The 17,892-nt window shown below is 46.5% G+C and overlaps 1 protein-coding gene across 2 annotated transcripts in view; it reads left to right on the top strand.

Moving 5' to 3' along the window:
* Nucleotides 1-17,892, top strand: part of Kcnh1 (potassium voltage-gated channel subfamily H member 1) — a 289,183-nt gene that overhangs the window by 41,264 nt on the left and 230,027 nt on the right. For both annotated transcript variants that reach the window (XM_038349618.1, XM_038349616.1), the window contains exons 4-5: nucleotides 7,316-7,444; nucleotides 12,333-12,451. In XM_038349618.1, the coding sequence (XP_038205546.1) occupies nucleotides 7,316-7,444; nucleotides 12,333-12,451 (248 nt within the window). The remainder of the gene's footprint in view (nucleotides 1-7,315; nucleotides 7,445-12,332; nucleotides 12,452-17,892) is intronic.

Genomic DNA, 17,892 nt, shown 5'->3' with positions numbered 1-17,892 from the left:
GATGTTTAAATTACAATTCATAACAGTAGGAAAATTACAGTTATGATGTAGCAATGAAATAATTTTATGGCTGTGTGTGTGTGTGGGGGGGTGGTCACCACAGCATGAGGAGCTGTATTGGAGGGCCACAGCATTAGAAAGGTTGAGGATTACTGCTTTAGGAGGTAGAACCTTGACAGAGGAAATAAATCACTAAGGGTGGGTGTTTAGGTGTTACAGCCTGCCCCCACTTCCTGCTCCCTTTCTGCTTGCTGGTGCCAACCTCGTGCCTATGCTGCTGTATCTTCTCTGCCCCGGTGGACTCTCTCATCCTCGAAACTGTGAGCCAATAAGTCATTTCTCCTCAAAGTAGTCATTGAGGTATTTTCAGGAAGGAAGCTAACACATTGGGTGTTTACAAGGCTTTACAGGTTAACAACACTGAGCTGGGTGTGGTGATGCTCTTCTGTATCCCCAGCCCTTAGGAGGTTGAGCAGGAGGATTGAGTTTGAGGCCAGCCTGAGCTGCATATCGAGATCTCAAAAACCCAAACTGAAACCAAATAAAACCTATGGAAACAAAACACACCTGATGCTAAGGCGAATGCCGGCAGGCAGGTGTTCTGTTGACACCGTTTGCTGGAGGATGGCAATTGCTGTGTCAAAGATGCTTGTTCCCGAGACTTGCCAAGTGGCGGCTTTCCACCATGCAGACAGTCTGCGGAGAGTGAGCAGCTGACTCACTGCGCCTCGTGAGCGTGAAGACTGACTTTCAAATGATCAAACCGTCCACAATAAAAGTGTCTGTCAACATTTAGCACCAGTGAGACTGAATTGCTTTGCTTCCTATCTGTCCTAGTAAGGGTCCTATTGCTGTGAAGAGACACCATGACCACAGCAACTCTTATAAAGGAAAACGTTATAATTGGGGCTGGCTCACAGTTCAGAGGTTTAGTCCATTATCATCATGGTGGGAAGCATGACCGCATGCAGCAAGCATGGTGCTAGAGACAGAGCTGAGAGGTCTGTATCTGAATGGCAGGCAGCAGGAAGAGCAAGTGATCCAGTAGGCCTGGCTTGAGCTTCTGAGACCTCAACCCCTCTCCACCCAGTGACACACTTCCTCCAATAAGGCCACTACTACTACTACTCTATCTAATAAGGTCACGCCTCTGATAATGCTACTTCCCATGAGTCTATGGGGCCATTTTCATTTAGAACACCACTCTATTCATTAAAGTCATGATTTTAATGTTACCTGTTCAGATTCTAGGTCTTCCTAGTCTATTTAATTCTAGTGATTTTCCCACTGGTATTTGTAAGCCTTTTAATTTTTTGAACACGTATGTGTGTGCATGTCTGCCTGTGTAATGTGTATGGGGGATACACATGTGTGCACATGGATGTGCATGTGGAGGCCAGCAGTTGATATGTGGTGTCTTTCTTGGTTGCCACTCTGTTTACTGAGGCAGTCTCCCACTGAAAGGAGCTCACGGATGCTGGCTAGCTCGCTAGGGGATTCTCATCTCTGTCTCCTGAGTGCTGGGTTAAAGTGTTTCATGCAAGTTCTGGGCCTTGAACTCCAGTCCTCACGCTTGCCAGGCAAGGTCTTTACCCACTGAGTCATCATCTCCCCTGCAGTGTTAGCAGGCTCCCTGGAGTGCCGTGACATTTCTCACTCTTTCTTACTCTTCATTGTGGAGATCTAGTCATAGGAACCAGCTTTTGGTCCACCCTGTTGGGGAGCTGGGGGTGAGTAGCAAAAGGCTTCCGTGGAGTTATCTGGAGTGAGAGTCGGGGTTTCACATGTTGGGAGATGGGTGATTTTGATTCTTTTCTGTCTGTTGGTTGGTCTGAAAGCCTGACATTCCTAGAGGGCGGTGTCTTTTTCCATGTGCACACTCAGGAGGCTGCGTGGTTTCCTTGCAGTAATGATGATTATTATGAATGAGCCAAATCGGCAAAGTTTTATGTGCTCACTCTTATGCTGGCCTATCAGTTTCCTCATTCTTCAGACAAGAAAATTAAGAAACCTTACCTCTGAATAAAAGCCACGCAACTCTGACCAGTGGGTCATCTGCCCCCGCCCCCACTCCCGACACACACACAGTGTGTGTGTGAGTCCCTGGTTTGAGGCTGGCTGGAGCAGCTGTGCAGTTGGAGGTGCCCAGGGAAAGGCATCCTGCATCGGAGCTGCTGGCCAAGTCGCTTATTGATTCCTACGGCAACTCAGCCCTGACCATAGCTGAGCTGAGATACCCACGTGAGAAATAGCTGCTGCCTTCAGGAGCGGATGAGTGTGGAGACAAATGCACTTCCTTAAACAGTCGTATTTTGTCCGTTTTCCACAGGGCTCATCTGTTCTTTATTCTGTGAAAGATCCACTGATGTGCTGTGGCTATCAATCTCAAATCAAAGACACACTGAGAATTATTTTCCTCATTAAAATTCCCGTTTATGTTTAGGAACTTAAAACACACACACACACACACACACACACACACACACACACACACACACACACACACGTTAAAAAACTTTTTTTGGAGACAGGGTCTCACTGTGTAGCCCCAGAAGGATTGAATTTCACGCTGTAGACCAGGTTGACTTCAAATTCACAGACATCTGCCTACTTCTGTCTCCAGGGTGCAGGGTTTAAAGGTCTGCACCACAAAGTCCAGCAGATGTGAGCTTTTTTCATATCAGTGTTTTTTTATTTTTCTGAGTTTTATAGACATTTTTAGTGAGCTCTTTTTCTTATTGAAGTAATAAAAGTACTCATTTTCTGCCCTGCTGCCCAAGTAGTTACATTAAAATATTCTTTAGACTATTAAACAGTTTGGAATATGTTCTTATATATTATGTGATGTTAGTATTTAAACTGATTTTATACATTGCTCATTGAATTGTCATAGTATTGTTAATTAAATAGTTCCAGTCTTCCTGATTTGAAATTCCCTTTTCTTCCTTTGTGTGTTCATGTGTGTGCAGGTGTTGTATGTGTGTATGTGTGCATGCTTGCTTGTGTGTGCACTTGCATGCATATGAGTATGAGCATATGTATATGTGCTTGAGCGTGGAGGCCAAAGGACAATCTCCACTTACTCATTAGGAGTCATCCACTTTGTATTTGGAGACGGGGTCTCTCATTGGCCTACAGCTTCTGGAGCAGCTGGCTGGTCAGTGAGCGCCCCAGGAAGCTTCCTGTCTCTGCTTGCCCAGGGCTTGGATTACATATGTGACCCACTATGGCCGACTTCTTTTGTATATGGATATGCTCACACTTGTACAGGTCTATCTCCTGAGCCGTCGCGGCAGCCCTAACGTTTTCTTGGTACAGCAACTCCTCACATCTGTGTGTCTGTTTCTGCCTTCTTGTTTTGCTGTGCGAGTGGGCGCAGTATCCATGCACTTGGGCTTTTCCATACTTACTCCAGGGTTCAGGTCACCGTAGCTGCCCTTCCTCATAGCTCCGTGAGGTGCAGACTGCAGCTCCTCAGAGCCTGGCTCATTGAAAGTCTCATCAAAGGGTAATGTTTTCATGGGCCTTTGCCTTGCAAACCGTGCCGGTGACGCGCATTGTTATGGTAGTCTGGTCATTGTCATTATCTGTTTCCCCTAAGCCAGGCTTACATCTTGATTTTTCTGTTTGAGACAAAGTCCACTTTATCAGGCTCTTGAGCACAGGGGGCGCCACCGTGGCTCTGACTGAAACTGCATTTTGTTCGTACATTAAGCAGGCCTGACGTCTTACTCAGTTGTGCTGTCCCACCTACAAGCGGTGCGACTCGCCAGTCATTTAGGTTTTGCTCTGTGTTCTTTAATTACGAGGAGGCCAAGCATTGATTTTTCTAACTTCCCCCTTGCTGTGGCTCAGATGGGCCCTCTCACCTCAGAACAGGGTGACTTTCCTCTAACTCGTTGAGATATATTTTCTTTTTAAGTCCTTCAAACAACCCTAGGGATTTAAGTCGTTAGAAGAAGAATTGGAAAGGAAGAAGGAAAGGGAAGTGCTAGTTTTAAACACCTGTGTGTCACATATGTTTATTTTTACTTAATCTTAGGGAAGTTGGTTATCCCTATTTTATAAGTGGGTAATTGATGTTGAGAGAGACTAAGCTGCCAGGCCAGGGCTCATTGTAAAAAGAGAAAGGACTTGGCCCTGGGCTTTGGGAGGCTACAGCCCCGCCATTCATGCTGCCTGACATTTCTGCATTTATCATTTGTCTTAGAGGACGCTAACCCCAGACAAACGGTCTGTTCCTGGGCCAGGTTCCTGCTCCTAAGGCCAGTTTCTGGACCTAGCAGTGTGGCCAGCATGATGCAGCCCTTCCCAAGAGCCAGACTTGCTAACACGGTCAAAGCAGCTTGGTCTGTCCTGCTGCTAGTTAGTGTGACCTGATGCCAGAGGTCTGGTGATAAAGAGCACCTAGAAGGGGTGCAAGCAAGAGTGACAGAGGTTCAGAAATCCCTCGTACAACAGAACCCTGTGTCCTGTTATCTCGCTACTAGAGTTGAGGATGCACAAAGGCCAGGCTAAGTGACTTACTTCCTTGGGAACGAGGATCAGAGTGAATAGAGGTGTCTGACCCGGAACTGGCCTCCTGTTGACCACCCGTGGCCGCAGACGCGGACGGATCCCTCTCCCAGCAATAGCAGCTGCCTCTCTGTCAGCAACTCTGTTAGGTGCTGCACGCTTAGGCTTGCATATCCATCTTCCTTAGGCATAGAACAGAACAATAAATGCTTGATTTTCTCTGTATGTGCATATCTGGACTCATTGCTAGCCTGAATCATGATGGAATAATTTTGCTGCAGTTCTGGGATCTGAGACCTCTGGAGTCCAGTCTGCTCTGGTCTCTACCAGCAAGATGATCAACCCAAAAGTCAAGGGCTCCTGGCTCTCCTTAGGACCTCCAGAGAGGGAGGTGTGAGACAGGCTCCAGACTCTAGAAGGTTCATGTTCACTTGAAACAACTCTTTCATCTATTGAGGGTCCAAGTAATATTTCAATTATGATCCCTTTGGGGTTGCTTATCAGATATTTACATTACAGTTAGGAAGTAGCAGCAAAATACTTTTGTGGCTGAGGGATCACCATAACATGAGGAGCTAACTGTATTGAAGGGTCACAGCATTAGGAAGGTTGAGGATCATTGCAGCAGATGAGAATGCTTTGCTGTGGGGAGGATGGTGTTGGAACCTCTGGTCTGTGCTGGAGGACTCCTGTTCTTTCTGGAGTATTTCCACATGTGAAAAGTTGATCTGTTCCACTTGCTATCTTGGTGATAGTTTGGGATGGAGGAAGGCCTGAGTGTCTGGAAAGACACAGCCATAGAACTGATGTCTTTGACCCATCTACCAGCAATGACTACCTGATACACAGCATGCCATTGGGATGGGCATGCAGGGTAGTAAGACAGAAAAAAGTAGGTCAAGACTCCTGTCCACAGACTGGACTATGATCTAGTTAGGGAACTAGTCCCTGGTTACTTAGACTTTTTTTTTTTTGGAGGGGGCACAATTTCCTGTCCATTAAAAGAACCAACTGAGATATAGGAATCAAGAGATAGAGATAAAAATGTCACTGTTATGACTGAGAAAGCTAATCCTGGGGATATAGTTTGTATCTGTGGGGAAGGGTTCTACAAGTGAGCACTGCAACACACGCACACACACACACACACACACACACACACACACACACACGCACACGCGTATCCACCTGTCACGGGTAGTGCGAGCGAATCATAGGCCTCTCCCCCACCAGTACTCACCGTGCCCTTTGTGTCTCCCTCCCACCGCTTATAAAGCAGGGGAGCAGAGTTCTCGCCTCCTAAATTAGCAGCCCACGAGGAAAGGCCATGGGGATTACATGGAAAGATGTCCCTCTGAGGGAAACTGCACACCAGGAGCAGAAGGTTCCTGCCTCCTTACTAGCCCTGGGGACCACGTCAAGATGAACTCTACAGCAATGTGACTTTTTGATACCAGCTGTCTATTTAGACAGAAAGGAAATGATCAGAATGATAAGTGTTTAATCAGGGAGCATTTATTTCTGAAATGGCAGTGAGCAGAACTGGGCAGAGAGAGGCAGAGCCTTACAGATGTCTCTGTTGAAATGTGGGGAGTTCACGATGAGCTGGAGCTCTTGGAAAAGGGACAGAGGCTCCCTAACATGATGATGTGGTAGCCCTCAAGATCTTGGAGTACTGGGCTCTTGGCAGCTGGGATATGAATAATCAGTGCAGTCCTACCAGACGGCCCGAGGCACCGGGCCCAGCCTTCTGTGCAGTGCAGGGGAGGCTCTGAGGACTGAAGCCCTACAGGAAGTGGGGCTGCCAGGATGGAGAGGTGCTGCTCCTGGTCTCCTCGTGAATGTGGCTCTTCCCATCTGGTTTGACACTAGAGTGATAAAGTAGGAGTACTTCCTGATTTCCATTTCAAAAAAGCCAGGTAGAGTTTTCTTTGGAGCAAAAGGAAGGTGTTTTTCTGACCTGTTTGCTCTGTGTTGTCTGCTAGAATCCCAGGTGTGGCTTGCTACTGTCACACTGTCTTTTCGGTTTAATTCTTGCTTACTTCAGGGCGAAAGGTTTCAGGTTCCACAGGTTCTGCAGAGGCCCCAAAGATGCAGTTACAGAAGCCTTCTAAAAACAGTGGAAATTCCAAGGTCATGGTTTTCTTGGTTTTGAAATGCTATTTTTTTTGAATTGTGGGTTTTCCTTCAAAATCTGACAATTAAAATTATGCAGAGGGAAATAAGATGAACATCAACCATGGATGTGTATTTTGGTAACCAATATGGCATATTTTCACTTGATCTATTTTCTGACTGCTTTTACAGTTTAGGGTTATTCATACTTGCACACAAATTCAGTTTTTGGCCCATGCTTGCTCAAGCGTGTGCACAAAACGTTAGTTTCACGAGTTGCACGTGGACAGTGGGACTCTTCAGTCAGGGAAAGAGTCTGTTTGTGCTTGGCAATGCCCTGCACTCTTTGCTGTTACCCTGTGCTCTCAGAAGCCTTCAGTTCTCTGTATCTAAGTTGCTTTCCTGAGTGCTGGTTTTCAATCAGTTCTCTGTTCTATGAGATTTCAGACTTCTGTACTGACATGATGATGTGACCCTAAGGAAGTCCCCACTGTGTAGCTATGTGGTCACTCTGCAAGGTTTCATTCCAGCAAGAAAGGGGTGACTGTGGGATTCTCCCACGCCTGAAGTAACAAGAACATTTAACAGTGAATTAATATTCATATCTGTTCCTGCCCAAGTTTAATCCTCCAGCTCCTCCGACAAGGCTGCAGACAACTGACCACCCTTTTGATGTTCCCTTCAGGGACGCCCGTGTGGTTTTTTGTGAAGATTGCACCGATCCGGAATGAGCAGGATAAAGTGGTTCTGTTCCTCTGTACCTTCAGCGACATAACCGCATTCAAGCAGCCGATCGAGGATGACTCATGCAAAGGTTCGTATTCTGACTTGTGCAAGTGCATTTAAGATGGTTTTGTCCCCCCTTGATTCTCGATTTTGCTACAGAAAATTCGAGGTTGCCAAGGCAATCACGCGCAGAGATCAGGATTTACATCTTAGTTTGTGTTGGGTATTATGTGATTCTGCATTGTGCCTGAGGAAGAGAGAGACAGAAAACCAAGCACTGCTTGGTAAAGCATTTAGAAGTTAACCCCTTTTATAGTTATGGTTTGAGGCAGGAAAGCAGTCAGGCACATCTGACGGCACCAGGACTCTTCCAGGTTTTCTTCCCCTTTTCCTCCATCCCTCCCCCACCGGAGATTAAATGTATGTGCCTGCTAGGCAATCGCTCCTGAAATGTTTTCACAGTCACACACATGGGTAGGCATGGCCATACCATGTTTATGACTTCCATGTAGATGTCTTGTGTCTGTCTTGTAGAGATGTTTGCAGCCTCTTCAACTCAAAACAAGACATCAGGCAATGATAAACCTGAAAGGGGAGATGCCATGACCTGAGACGTTAGTAAATGGCTGTGTGTCTGCCTTGGTCTTGACACCAAAACATGGGCTAAACTAATTTATTTGAGCTGTCACAGACTTAGGGAAAAGTTAGATATACTCATACACCCAAGCACCATCCTCTGAAACCCACATATATGTCTATATGAGACTCTGTGTGCCTGGCTGCATTTTGCCTGTTAATTGATTTCAAACATGGCATTACTGAGGCCAGGGACTCAAGTAACATTTCTGTAGGGGTCATCTGACCGGCTGTATGGCCTTAGATTTTCACCAGATTGCAGTAGTGTATTGTTTGGGTAACAGCAGAGACTTTGGAAAGGAGCTGACAGGATCGCTGGGAGAGTTAGACTCCTGCCCCAGCCCAGCTCACTGGGATACAAAGGGCAACATGCTGTTGCTAGGGGCTGAGATCACAGGGTATCTGAGTTCCTCTTTCAAACCCCTCCTGCAGTTTTCACATAATTAACCAAGAACCCAGCTATTTCATGTTGCCAGGCTACCTGGCTCTGTGGTTGGCTTTCTACTCCAGAGCTCTGCTCTTGAAGATTCCTAGGATACAGCTGAGAAATGCCAGTGGAGTCCAGGGGAGAGGCAGGCTGGGGCGTGTTACCCTGGCTGTGACAAAGACCGTTAAATGATCATCATTGTGTGTGTGGGAGACCCATGTGTGCCCTCAGTCTGCGTCTCTGAGGGTGTTTAAGATCCTGTCACATTTAGACACATTTATGGAGTTGAGATCAGAGTGGTGTGTGCACCAGTGTGTACCCCCTTTTCCAGGGTATGGTAGCTCAGAGTGTCCGTTCCAGACAGCTCCCCGGTTTAAGACCCCTGCAGTGTCTCTCCTCCCCCAAGTCTCTCTCTCCTTTCAGGCTTCTCCCTGCCCAGTTTCTAGTTTTGATGTGGAGATCCCTCAGAGTAGCAGACAGTATACGGTGGCTCTCTGAGAACAGCTGCTTGCTTCTTGTAACCCACCAGACTCAAAGGGAACGCTTTAAGGGCATTCAGATATTTTGACAATTATTTTCCACGTGTTTCCTTAGACAATTTAAAACACGTGATCTGGCCATGTTAGATGTTTTCTGCTGAGGCCGAGTGGCATGTACTTACTGTTATTGTAGTGGGAGAGGAACAGCCTTCCGAGGGAGCTCTCATCTGGCATGTAAGTGTCTACTTGATTCTCTCTCACAAAACCCGAAAGAAGCGATGAACCAGAACGATGGTATGAGACTTGTCTGGGTTTGTTTTCCAAGAATCACGTGCTCCACTTACTTAGCCCATCCTGCCCCGTGGTGCATCTTGTTGCTGATGGGAATCTCCTTGAATTATCCTCCTCCTTCCCTCCCTGCTTCTCAACTATTCCCTATTAGCCCAGGCAACTTCTTGTCCTGTATTCATTTTTATTGTCAATGAAATAACATGAGTAACACGTGGCTATTTGTAGACACTTTAGAACACACACATATTTGACACAATTACATATAGATACCTGTGCATATGCAGAAACATGTATGCACACATATGCATGCATGTACATATGCACATGCACACATGTACACAGGCATGCATACGATGCACACATACACACACCTATGTATAAACACATGCACATGCTCACACACATTAGCTTTCAATGTGAGAATCCCGGTAGGGAGCCCAGCTTAATGCCACCTCAGAGACATGACTTTCTAATGACTCCCAATGTCGTGTAATGCTCCTGCTTTCCTGTCACCGTATCACTGGCCCACTGTGGTATGGTGGTCTGCTCAGGGCTCAGATTTTATATTCACCTGTTTATGATGGAAAGACCTGGGAATCGGTGCAATCTGATCCAGATGGGGAAGGTGCTGCCGTGTGGCTGGATGGCTCCGGCTTGCCCTTGCTCTCTGGATATGCTCTTGGTTCATTTCCACTGACCCCGCGGGGTTTGCAGCTCAGCAGCATCACAGTCAGCACCAAGTCCTCAGAGTCCTGCTTCCCTGGGCTTGTTCAGAATCCACTTGTGAGCTTGAATGGAAGCCAAAGCTCCCCAATAGCCTCGGGGTGTTTCCTGCTGGCTGGTTAGCTTTTTAACTCACGTGTGTTCAAGTCGTGTTTCAAATGACTTGGCTTTGATCACGCGCTTCACATTTTGAGTGCCTGGGTGGTGTGAGTGAATCCAGAGAATGGTTCGGAAAGCCTGCTTGTGCCTAACACTTTCCTCTAAACAACTGACTCAACCAAGGGCAGACAGCTGGATGATAGAGAGTCGGCTGTTTTATCATGGAGCCCTGGGCGCTGCTGATGGCTTCTGTGGTGTTTGCCTAGCTCCTCTTCACCCACAGCTGTGCCACTCGTCCCCTCGCTTCCATCTTTGCTCTGCTATTCCCTTTGACTGATTCCCTACCTCTGACGAAAGTGACACACGCACGTCACTGAGCAGGGACTGAATGTCAAGCAGGGTTTCTGCTTGGTAGCCAGTGGGTGGGTTATACTGAGGCTAAGTCAGGCTCCGCCACTTGGACTTTATCTCTCTCCTTTTACGGAGGGCAGGTGGTAGGGCTTGGCTTTGCTCCTCTGAGCTCAGAGGCTGAACATGTGGGGAGAAGAGTGTGAAGCTTTGACCTTTGACCATCAAAGGATGAGTCACCCTCCGGCTTTCTTGACACTTGCAAAGGTGCAGACTCACCCCTGTGTTGAGCATTCAGAAGTGAACATGACCAAAGGTGCTGTACAGATGAAAGGGAGAACCCCAGAGAAGACTTTCTAAGATTAGATTATTAGATTATTGGAGGATGAGGGCTCCTTCCTCCAGTGGATGAGTCAGAGAATTATTACAGCCTTTCTCCTTCAGCTCCGACATATCGTCCTTGCCCGTGGGATAATGGAGAGGTTCTTAGTTAGCAAAGCTGCTTAAGGAGCCCTCGTAGACTTCATAGTTGCACATTGATGGGGGAAAGACGGGAAGGGACGCTTCGAGGGCACAGACAGTGTTGCACACTGGCCACTTGTTTGGGTCCACAGTTCACTGACACTCAGGCCATGGTTCATGCTGGCCTCCCATGTGTTCAGTGTTAGCATTGCTCTAAGCTGAAGGAGAGCCTATCCCTGAAAGAGATTTTAAAAAGTCCGGAAGCACACCCGCTAAGCAATCCAGCATTCATTGGAGGACATCCACATCCCCTGCAGGGTCTAGGCTGTCCCTCCCACTGACCCCTGTGGAGCTCCGACACTGTGTGCCAGGTCTGAAAGTGACAGTGTTCTGTATCTCTCTCTTCCTAGCGTGGGGTATTGGGCTGAAGGGAGCTGCCAGTGTCCTTTAGAGCACGGTGCTTTTGAGTGAAGCCAAGAGCTAGTTTATTGTCCTTGTATTGACCAAAGCTTCTCAGATGAAAAATTCTAAAGGTTATACAAAGACCAAGCCCTAGTCCCATAGTCCCCTGGATCCTAGGTCATTCATTGGGAAGGTGCTCCAGGGTAAGACTTAGAAGATGATGTTTCTTCAGAAGGCACCAAAAGCTGGGAATGATGAACATAGCTTTGGTCCCAGCATCATGTGCCATAACAGTTGCATGCTCTGTATATTTGCTGTGAACCCACAGACATGTGCTTGGAGATTTGGTCTTCAGGCCCTACAGGTTTTCAGAGGTCTCATGGGATCAGATACTGCCTGTTGAGTGCCGTAATGTCGTATCTGGGGTACTTTAAGTGCAGTAAGGATCACCTAGATTCTTAGATTCTCAGAAAACACCTGCCTCCATGACCTTTCCCCTCCCAGTGCCTCCCTCACATACCCAGAAGTCGACCGTTCACTCCTGATCTCGGAGAAGACAATGCCACCTTGTCTAGTTGCATCATGTGCAAACTCTGGTTTTGCGGCTCAGGTTCTGCAAGGTCAGATGATGGAGGAGTTGAGAGGAGCCTGAGGCGAGTCACCCAAGGCAGTGCCATCTCCATGTGAGTCAGTGAGAGACGAACCTGAGGCGAGTCACCCAAGGCAGGGAGCCGTCTCCATCACCTGGTGTGAGCCAGTGACAGAGTCTTGAGCAGAGGAGAAGTCTGAGTTCTAGACACTTCCTCCAAATGTGGGTGCGCTGGGCCTTCATTTCCTTATATATAAAGTTTCTGTATAAAGTTTCAGAAACCTGCCCTGCTGGGTCTCAAGGCTATGATCAGAATACAGCTCACACTTGTTGGAAAAGCAAGTTGCTGCCCAAACCTCCACACTTCAGGATGCATTTCTGACCTGCAGGTCTTGCTTGCAGGTATGCGGGATGCACTCATGGGAACTACGGAGAACACTGAGCAGTGTCCTGTGGTATTGCTGGATGCGGATGTCTGTGTTCTTTTGGTGTGTGGCTGACCTTGTGTTTGTGTTTCTAGGTTGGGGGAAGTTTGCTCGGCTGACCAGAGCTCTGACAAGCAGCAGGGGTGTCCTGCAGCAGCTGGCCCCCAGCGTACAGAAGGGCGAGAATGTTCACAAGCACTCGCGCCTGGCAGAGGTAAGGGTGGGCAGAGCCCACCAGCCTTACTTCCTGGGGACATGTGGGCTGGTACGCCGGTGTGGAAGGGGACCCTTGGGAACCCCCCAGCTTCTTGGCTGTGACTTTGGTTTGTCTGGATGCTATAAACTGTTCTCTGTAACCTGTTTGGCTGTCGCACTTGGCCGTGTGTAGCAGGGTGGAGACAGGTCTCAGTTCACTTTTCTTAGGACACAGCAAGGAGCTGGAATTGCTTCTTATTTGTAAAGGAGACCTTTAAAACAACTTATAAGCCATAGGCGATTTCGTCATTTTAGCAGCGCATACTATTCAAGGAAAACATGATACAGGAATCGAAAAGAAGAAAGTGAAAATCTCCTGCACTTTCTGGCCGTGTTGCATTATTTGGTGCACATTAAATGTTCTCCTTTGGACACAATCCTATTCCTAAAGAGGAAGAACTCCACCTTTAATGTTTACGGGGTTGCGATATAGATGAGAATGCCCATGTCTTCCTTTCTTTATTTTATAAATCCATGGTACCTTTTCAGGTTAGCAAATGTTCTTTAAGTTCGTGATTCGATGGCCTCTGAAGTCAGGACAGTCTGAAGTGGTTGGAATTCCCCCGTCTTCTAGGAAGTGTGAAGGGCTCAAAGCCAGGAGAACTGTCTGTCAGGTTTAATGCACCCTCATCTCCACATGCCCTTCAGTCAGGCCTTGTCTTCAGATTCTCAGTGAGATGAGGGCAGGACTTTCTCAGGACACACCATGCCTCACTCAGCAAACCTCCCTCTTAGCCAAATGCGCCAGTGTAAGCTCTCAGTTTGCCTTGAGAGAGTCAGTCAACTGTTGAGCACTAGGTAAAGGTATGGCCCTAACATCTGACTTCCAGTTTCCTTACAGGAGAAATTTCCAGCATGCTGAGCTCTAATGGGTGTCCTGAGCATGTGCAGTACATGCTCGGTAAGTTTGTAGCTTTTGCTGATGGAGTATACACCAATATTGAGAAGAATCATTAATTTGGATGGTGGTGGCAGCAGCATCTATTTATTTATTTATTTATTTATTTATTTATTTATTTATTTATTTATTTATTTATTTTCTGGTCATGATTTGGGGCTCAGCTTATGATTGAAAAATTGCTAAGCAAGGCCTTACAACTCACAGATATTTTCTCTCTGTTTCTTCTTGTTGTTGATGAAATTACTTTCGCTCCTGCTTGTCCCCCTTGCTAACTGTCATATTGCCCTCCTGGCTTCTGTGTTGCTCCTTGTATATGTATCACAGGCTGGCTTTTCCTGTTAATATCTATGCTTAAACTCCTTTATTACAAGTCATTGCTTAACTACCATTTCCCCATGTAGTAGTCAGGGTTTTACCTGAGAAATAGCTAAGAGATTTACTTTATTTCTGCATTTCATGGTCATTGTCCTTGTTCGGTGGAAGACACTACCATTTCCCAGAAGGTAGGATGCAGCATCTTCAGTGACCACGCCTGTACCAATATGTAATTGGTATCAGCACATGTTATATCGCCTGACAAGGAGTCAGAAAAGACAAAAATAATAGCATAATTAAGCAAGGGACAGACAAGTGCCTCATCCACTTTTTAACCTGCTTTAGATAGTTTTTTTTCCAATTCATAATATGCCTTATAATATACCATCTACTTAAAATTTTTATCTACTCACTTATGTGTCAGAGTATGTATGCGTGTATGTGCAGATGCGTGTGCTCAGAAAACGGAAGAGAACATGGAGTGTCCTCTATCCCTTTCCTTATATTCTTTTTGAGGCAGGGTCTCTCCCTGAATCTGGGGCTTGCATTTTCATAGCTCAGTGAGAGACCAGCAAGCTCCAATATCCTTCTGTCTCTATCCTCGGAGCTGATGTTACAGGCATGTGTGTGATGCCTGGCTTGTTACATACGTGCGGGGATGTGAACTCTGGTCCTTTGCCACTACTCACCATTCCTCCGTTGAGCCATCTCTGGTCCCAACCTACCCTTTGTTGTGCCTGTTGTTCGGGATGAGCTCATCCACAGCTAGCACTGAGCAGCTGTTTGTAGTGTGACTTAATTTTTAGAAGCTGATTTAATGAATGAATGCAAGAAGGAAGTGACCTGGTTTTGTCTACCTGTCTGGCCCCTTGGTTCCAGAGTGAGGCGAGAATCTGGGGCTCGTCCCAGGCGGCGTCAGCGGGGCCCCACTCATTCTGTCAACCTTTACCAATTACCAGCTTTTGTGTTCTGCTGATTTTCTCTGTTGCTTTTCTGTTTTCCATCTTCTTGGTTCATAGGCAATTGATAAATTGCCTGGATTTAGTTATTTATCTTAGCCTTCTTTGGATTTAATTTTCTCTTTGTCTAGTTCCTTAAAGCAGATGTTTGGATAACTGATTTTGAGCTTTCCCTCTATTAAAATGTAAGCTTTGATAAATTATAATTTTAGTTAAATTTTTATATATTTAGTTAAAATACATCTTTGTGTGTGTATGTGTTGTATTTGTGTATATGTGTGTATGTGTGTATGTATGTGTGTGTTTTTGTGTGTGTATGTGTGTGTTGTATGTGTGTACGTGTGTGCATGTATTGTGTGTGTGCGTGTGTATGTGTTGTATGTGTATATATGTGTGTGTATGTGTGTACGTATGTGTGTATGTATGTGTGTGCATGTATGTGTGTATGTGTGTGTATGTGTGTATGTGCGTGTGCGTGTGTATGTGTTGTATGTGTGTATGTGTGCGTACATTATGTGTGTATGTGTTGTATGTGTGTATGTGTGCGTACATTATGTGTGTATGTGTGCATGTGTATGTGTTGTATGTGTGTACGTGTGTGTGCATGTGTGTATGTGTGTGTATGTGTTGTATGTGTGTATATATGTATGTGTGTATGTGTGTGTATGTGTGTGTATGTGTATGTGTGTGTATGTGTGTGTGTATGTGTATGTGTGTGTGTATGTGTATGTGTGTGTGTGTATTGCTGCATGCACCCATGCACTCTCAGAGGCCAGAGGAGGTCATCAGGTGTCCTGTGTGTCACTCTCTACTTTATTCCTTTGAGACACTGAGCCTGGAGCTGGGCTGGTGACCAGCATGGCCCAGCCGTCCTCCTGTCTCTGCCCCAGGCAGTGCTGGGGCTGCAAGTGCATGTGTGGCCACATCTGGCTTTTTACATGGGTGCTGTAGATTTGAACTTGGGTCCTCCTGCTTGCAAAGCAAGTGTCTTACCCACGGGGCCGTTTCCCCAGTCCTCCTCGTAGTTCTTGTCTCAGACTTAGATGCTGCTGTGTGTCCGCGCAGCATGGCTATGTATTCGTGCCCCTAACTGTCACGCTGCCTTGATACCTTGATAAAGTTGTCTCCTCTGAGTCTGTTGGAAGCGGATGTAGTTACCCTGCTTTCATTTGATTAGTGTCGGGACGGTACATCCTTCCCCATCTCGTCTCCATCTCATATTTAATACAGGGCTACAGACAGTGTGTGGCTGGATTCTTTTTAAACCAGTCTGACAGGCTAAGCTTAACGTGATTATGGACGCTCAGGCTGCTGGCTGTCGTGTCTGGTGCCTCTGCCATGCTCACTGCCCTTGGTTTTCTCTCCTGTGGTGTTGCCCACTCTTTCTTCTCATCTTGTTTTTAGCTCAATATTTTTATATTTCAATTTTTGATTAGATAAGATGTGTCTCTTTTGTGTCGGTGTGTGGTATGTGTATATGTGGGTATGGGTGCGTACATGTATGTGGAGGCATGTGCACATGTATATGTGTAAGTTAGAAGTCAGAGTCAGGTGTTGTCCTCAGTCACTCTGCGTTGGTTTTGAGACAGGTCCTCACTGAATGGGGAGTTGACTGATGAACCTTGGCAGGCTGGCAGTGAGCCCCAGGAGCCCACTCTCTGCCTCCCCAGCACGGAGATTACACGCATGGCACTGCTGGACTCCACTGTTTCTGCAGGGGCTGGGAATCCACACCCAGGTGCTCAGGCTTGCACAGCAGGGGCTCTGCTCCCTGACCTTCCTCCTCAGCCCGAAAGTAGGCTTCTCTTAATGCTTCTTTTAGCGGATGCTCCAGAGTTTGCAGTATATCCACATGTCCACACAACACTAGACTGCTTCCTGGGTAGTGATGGTGCATTCTGATACAACATATCCGTGTTCTGTTCCACGGACCATTGCTCTCCTTCATGCCAGTTACAAATGTACATCTACATGCATCTCTGTAGTCAAACACATTGTCACTATTATTTCTACTACATGTATGCATGCATGTATGTATACATGTATGTGTGTATGTATATATGTATGGCAGTCAAAGGAGAATTCAGGGAGTCAGTGTTCTCCCTCTACCACATAGATCCTAGGGGTCAAACTCAGGCCACCAGGCTTAGTGACTGGTGCCTTTACCCACTGAACAATCTTGCTTACCCGTGTGGCTATTATTTTGGTTAAACTTATTTAATAATAACAAAATGAGACTTATTTATCTTTATTCTCTCTCTGAGAGTCTTCCAGTCTCTAAGTATGCCTGGAGTATGGCCTGTGCTGTTTTCCTTCTTTGGCGTGAACCTCACCTCCTCTGTTTTTGTGATACCCATCTATGAGCAGTGTGCTCACTTGACCTTTATTTGTCTGAGAAAATCCATTTCCCCTTCCCTTTGGGTTGGGTGCGATTACGTGTGGTGTAGATGTGCAGGTTGGTGTGCATTCTCTGCACATTTTTGTTCGGTTTTGAGATGGTGGTGGTGACCCTTATCTTTATATGTCTTAAGGTGATCATTGTTAGCCAGATAGACTCTGACCGCCCCTGGGAGTCAGCATGCCTGCGAGGGATGATCTAGACTGTGTTGTGTGTGGGAACCTGTCCACTGTGGGGGGCACCCTTCCCCAGCTGGGACCTCGGATGTGGAAATGGAGAGAGGGAGCTGGGTAGCAGCAGGCATCCAAGCCCACGTACTGAGTGGCTTTGAGCTCTTGTCGACTTGACTTGACTCCGCTGCCACGGTAGACGTGCATCTGAGACATGAACCAGGATCACCATCTCTCCTCAAGTCGGTTTTGAAAGAGTATTTAAAGACAGCGGCGGAAAAGACACCGAGACAGTTGGGCAACGTTTTTATCTACTGCTTCTTTCAGGATTGCTGTTGCTTCTGATGTTTATGTAGTTTAATGTGGCATGCCTAGGTTTGTTTTGTTTGGGGGGCAGCATCCCGCTCTTGGAATCTGAGACCTGTGGCTGACTCCAGTCTGGTGAAGACTCAGTGCTTAGTCTCCTGGCCTGTCTGTGTTTACTCCTTCAGTACTTGTCCTGTTTTTTGGATATTCTGTTCTGGTTATTATTATTATTATTATTATTATATTATTATTATCCCTCCTTTTCTTTACAGTTTCTAATATTTCTAGTGGTTTATACTGAAGCTCAGAGATTTGGGATCACCTCTACTGAATCCTGCCTCCTAAGGATCT

This window comes from Arvicola amphibius, chromosome 12 (genome assembly GCF_903992535.2).
Source record: "Arvicola amphibius chromosome 12, mArvAmp1.2, whole genome shotgun sequence".
NCBI lineage: Eukaryota > Metazoa > Chordata > Mammalia > Rodentia > Cricetidae > Arvicola > Arvicola amphibius.
The sequence above is the reverse complement of the archived record's forward strand: the minus strand, read 5'-3'. Positions and strand labels throughout refer to the sequence as shown.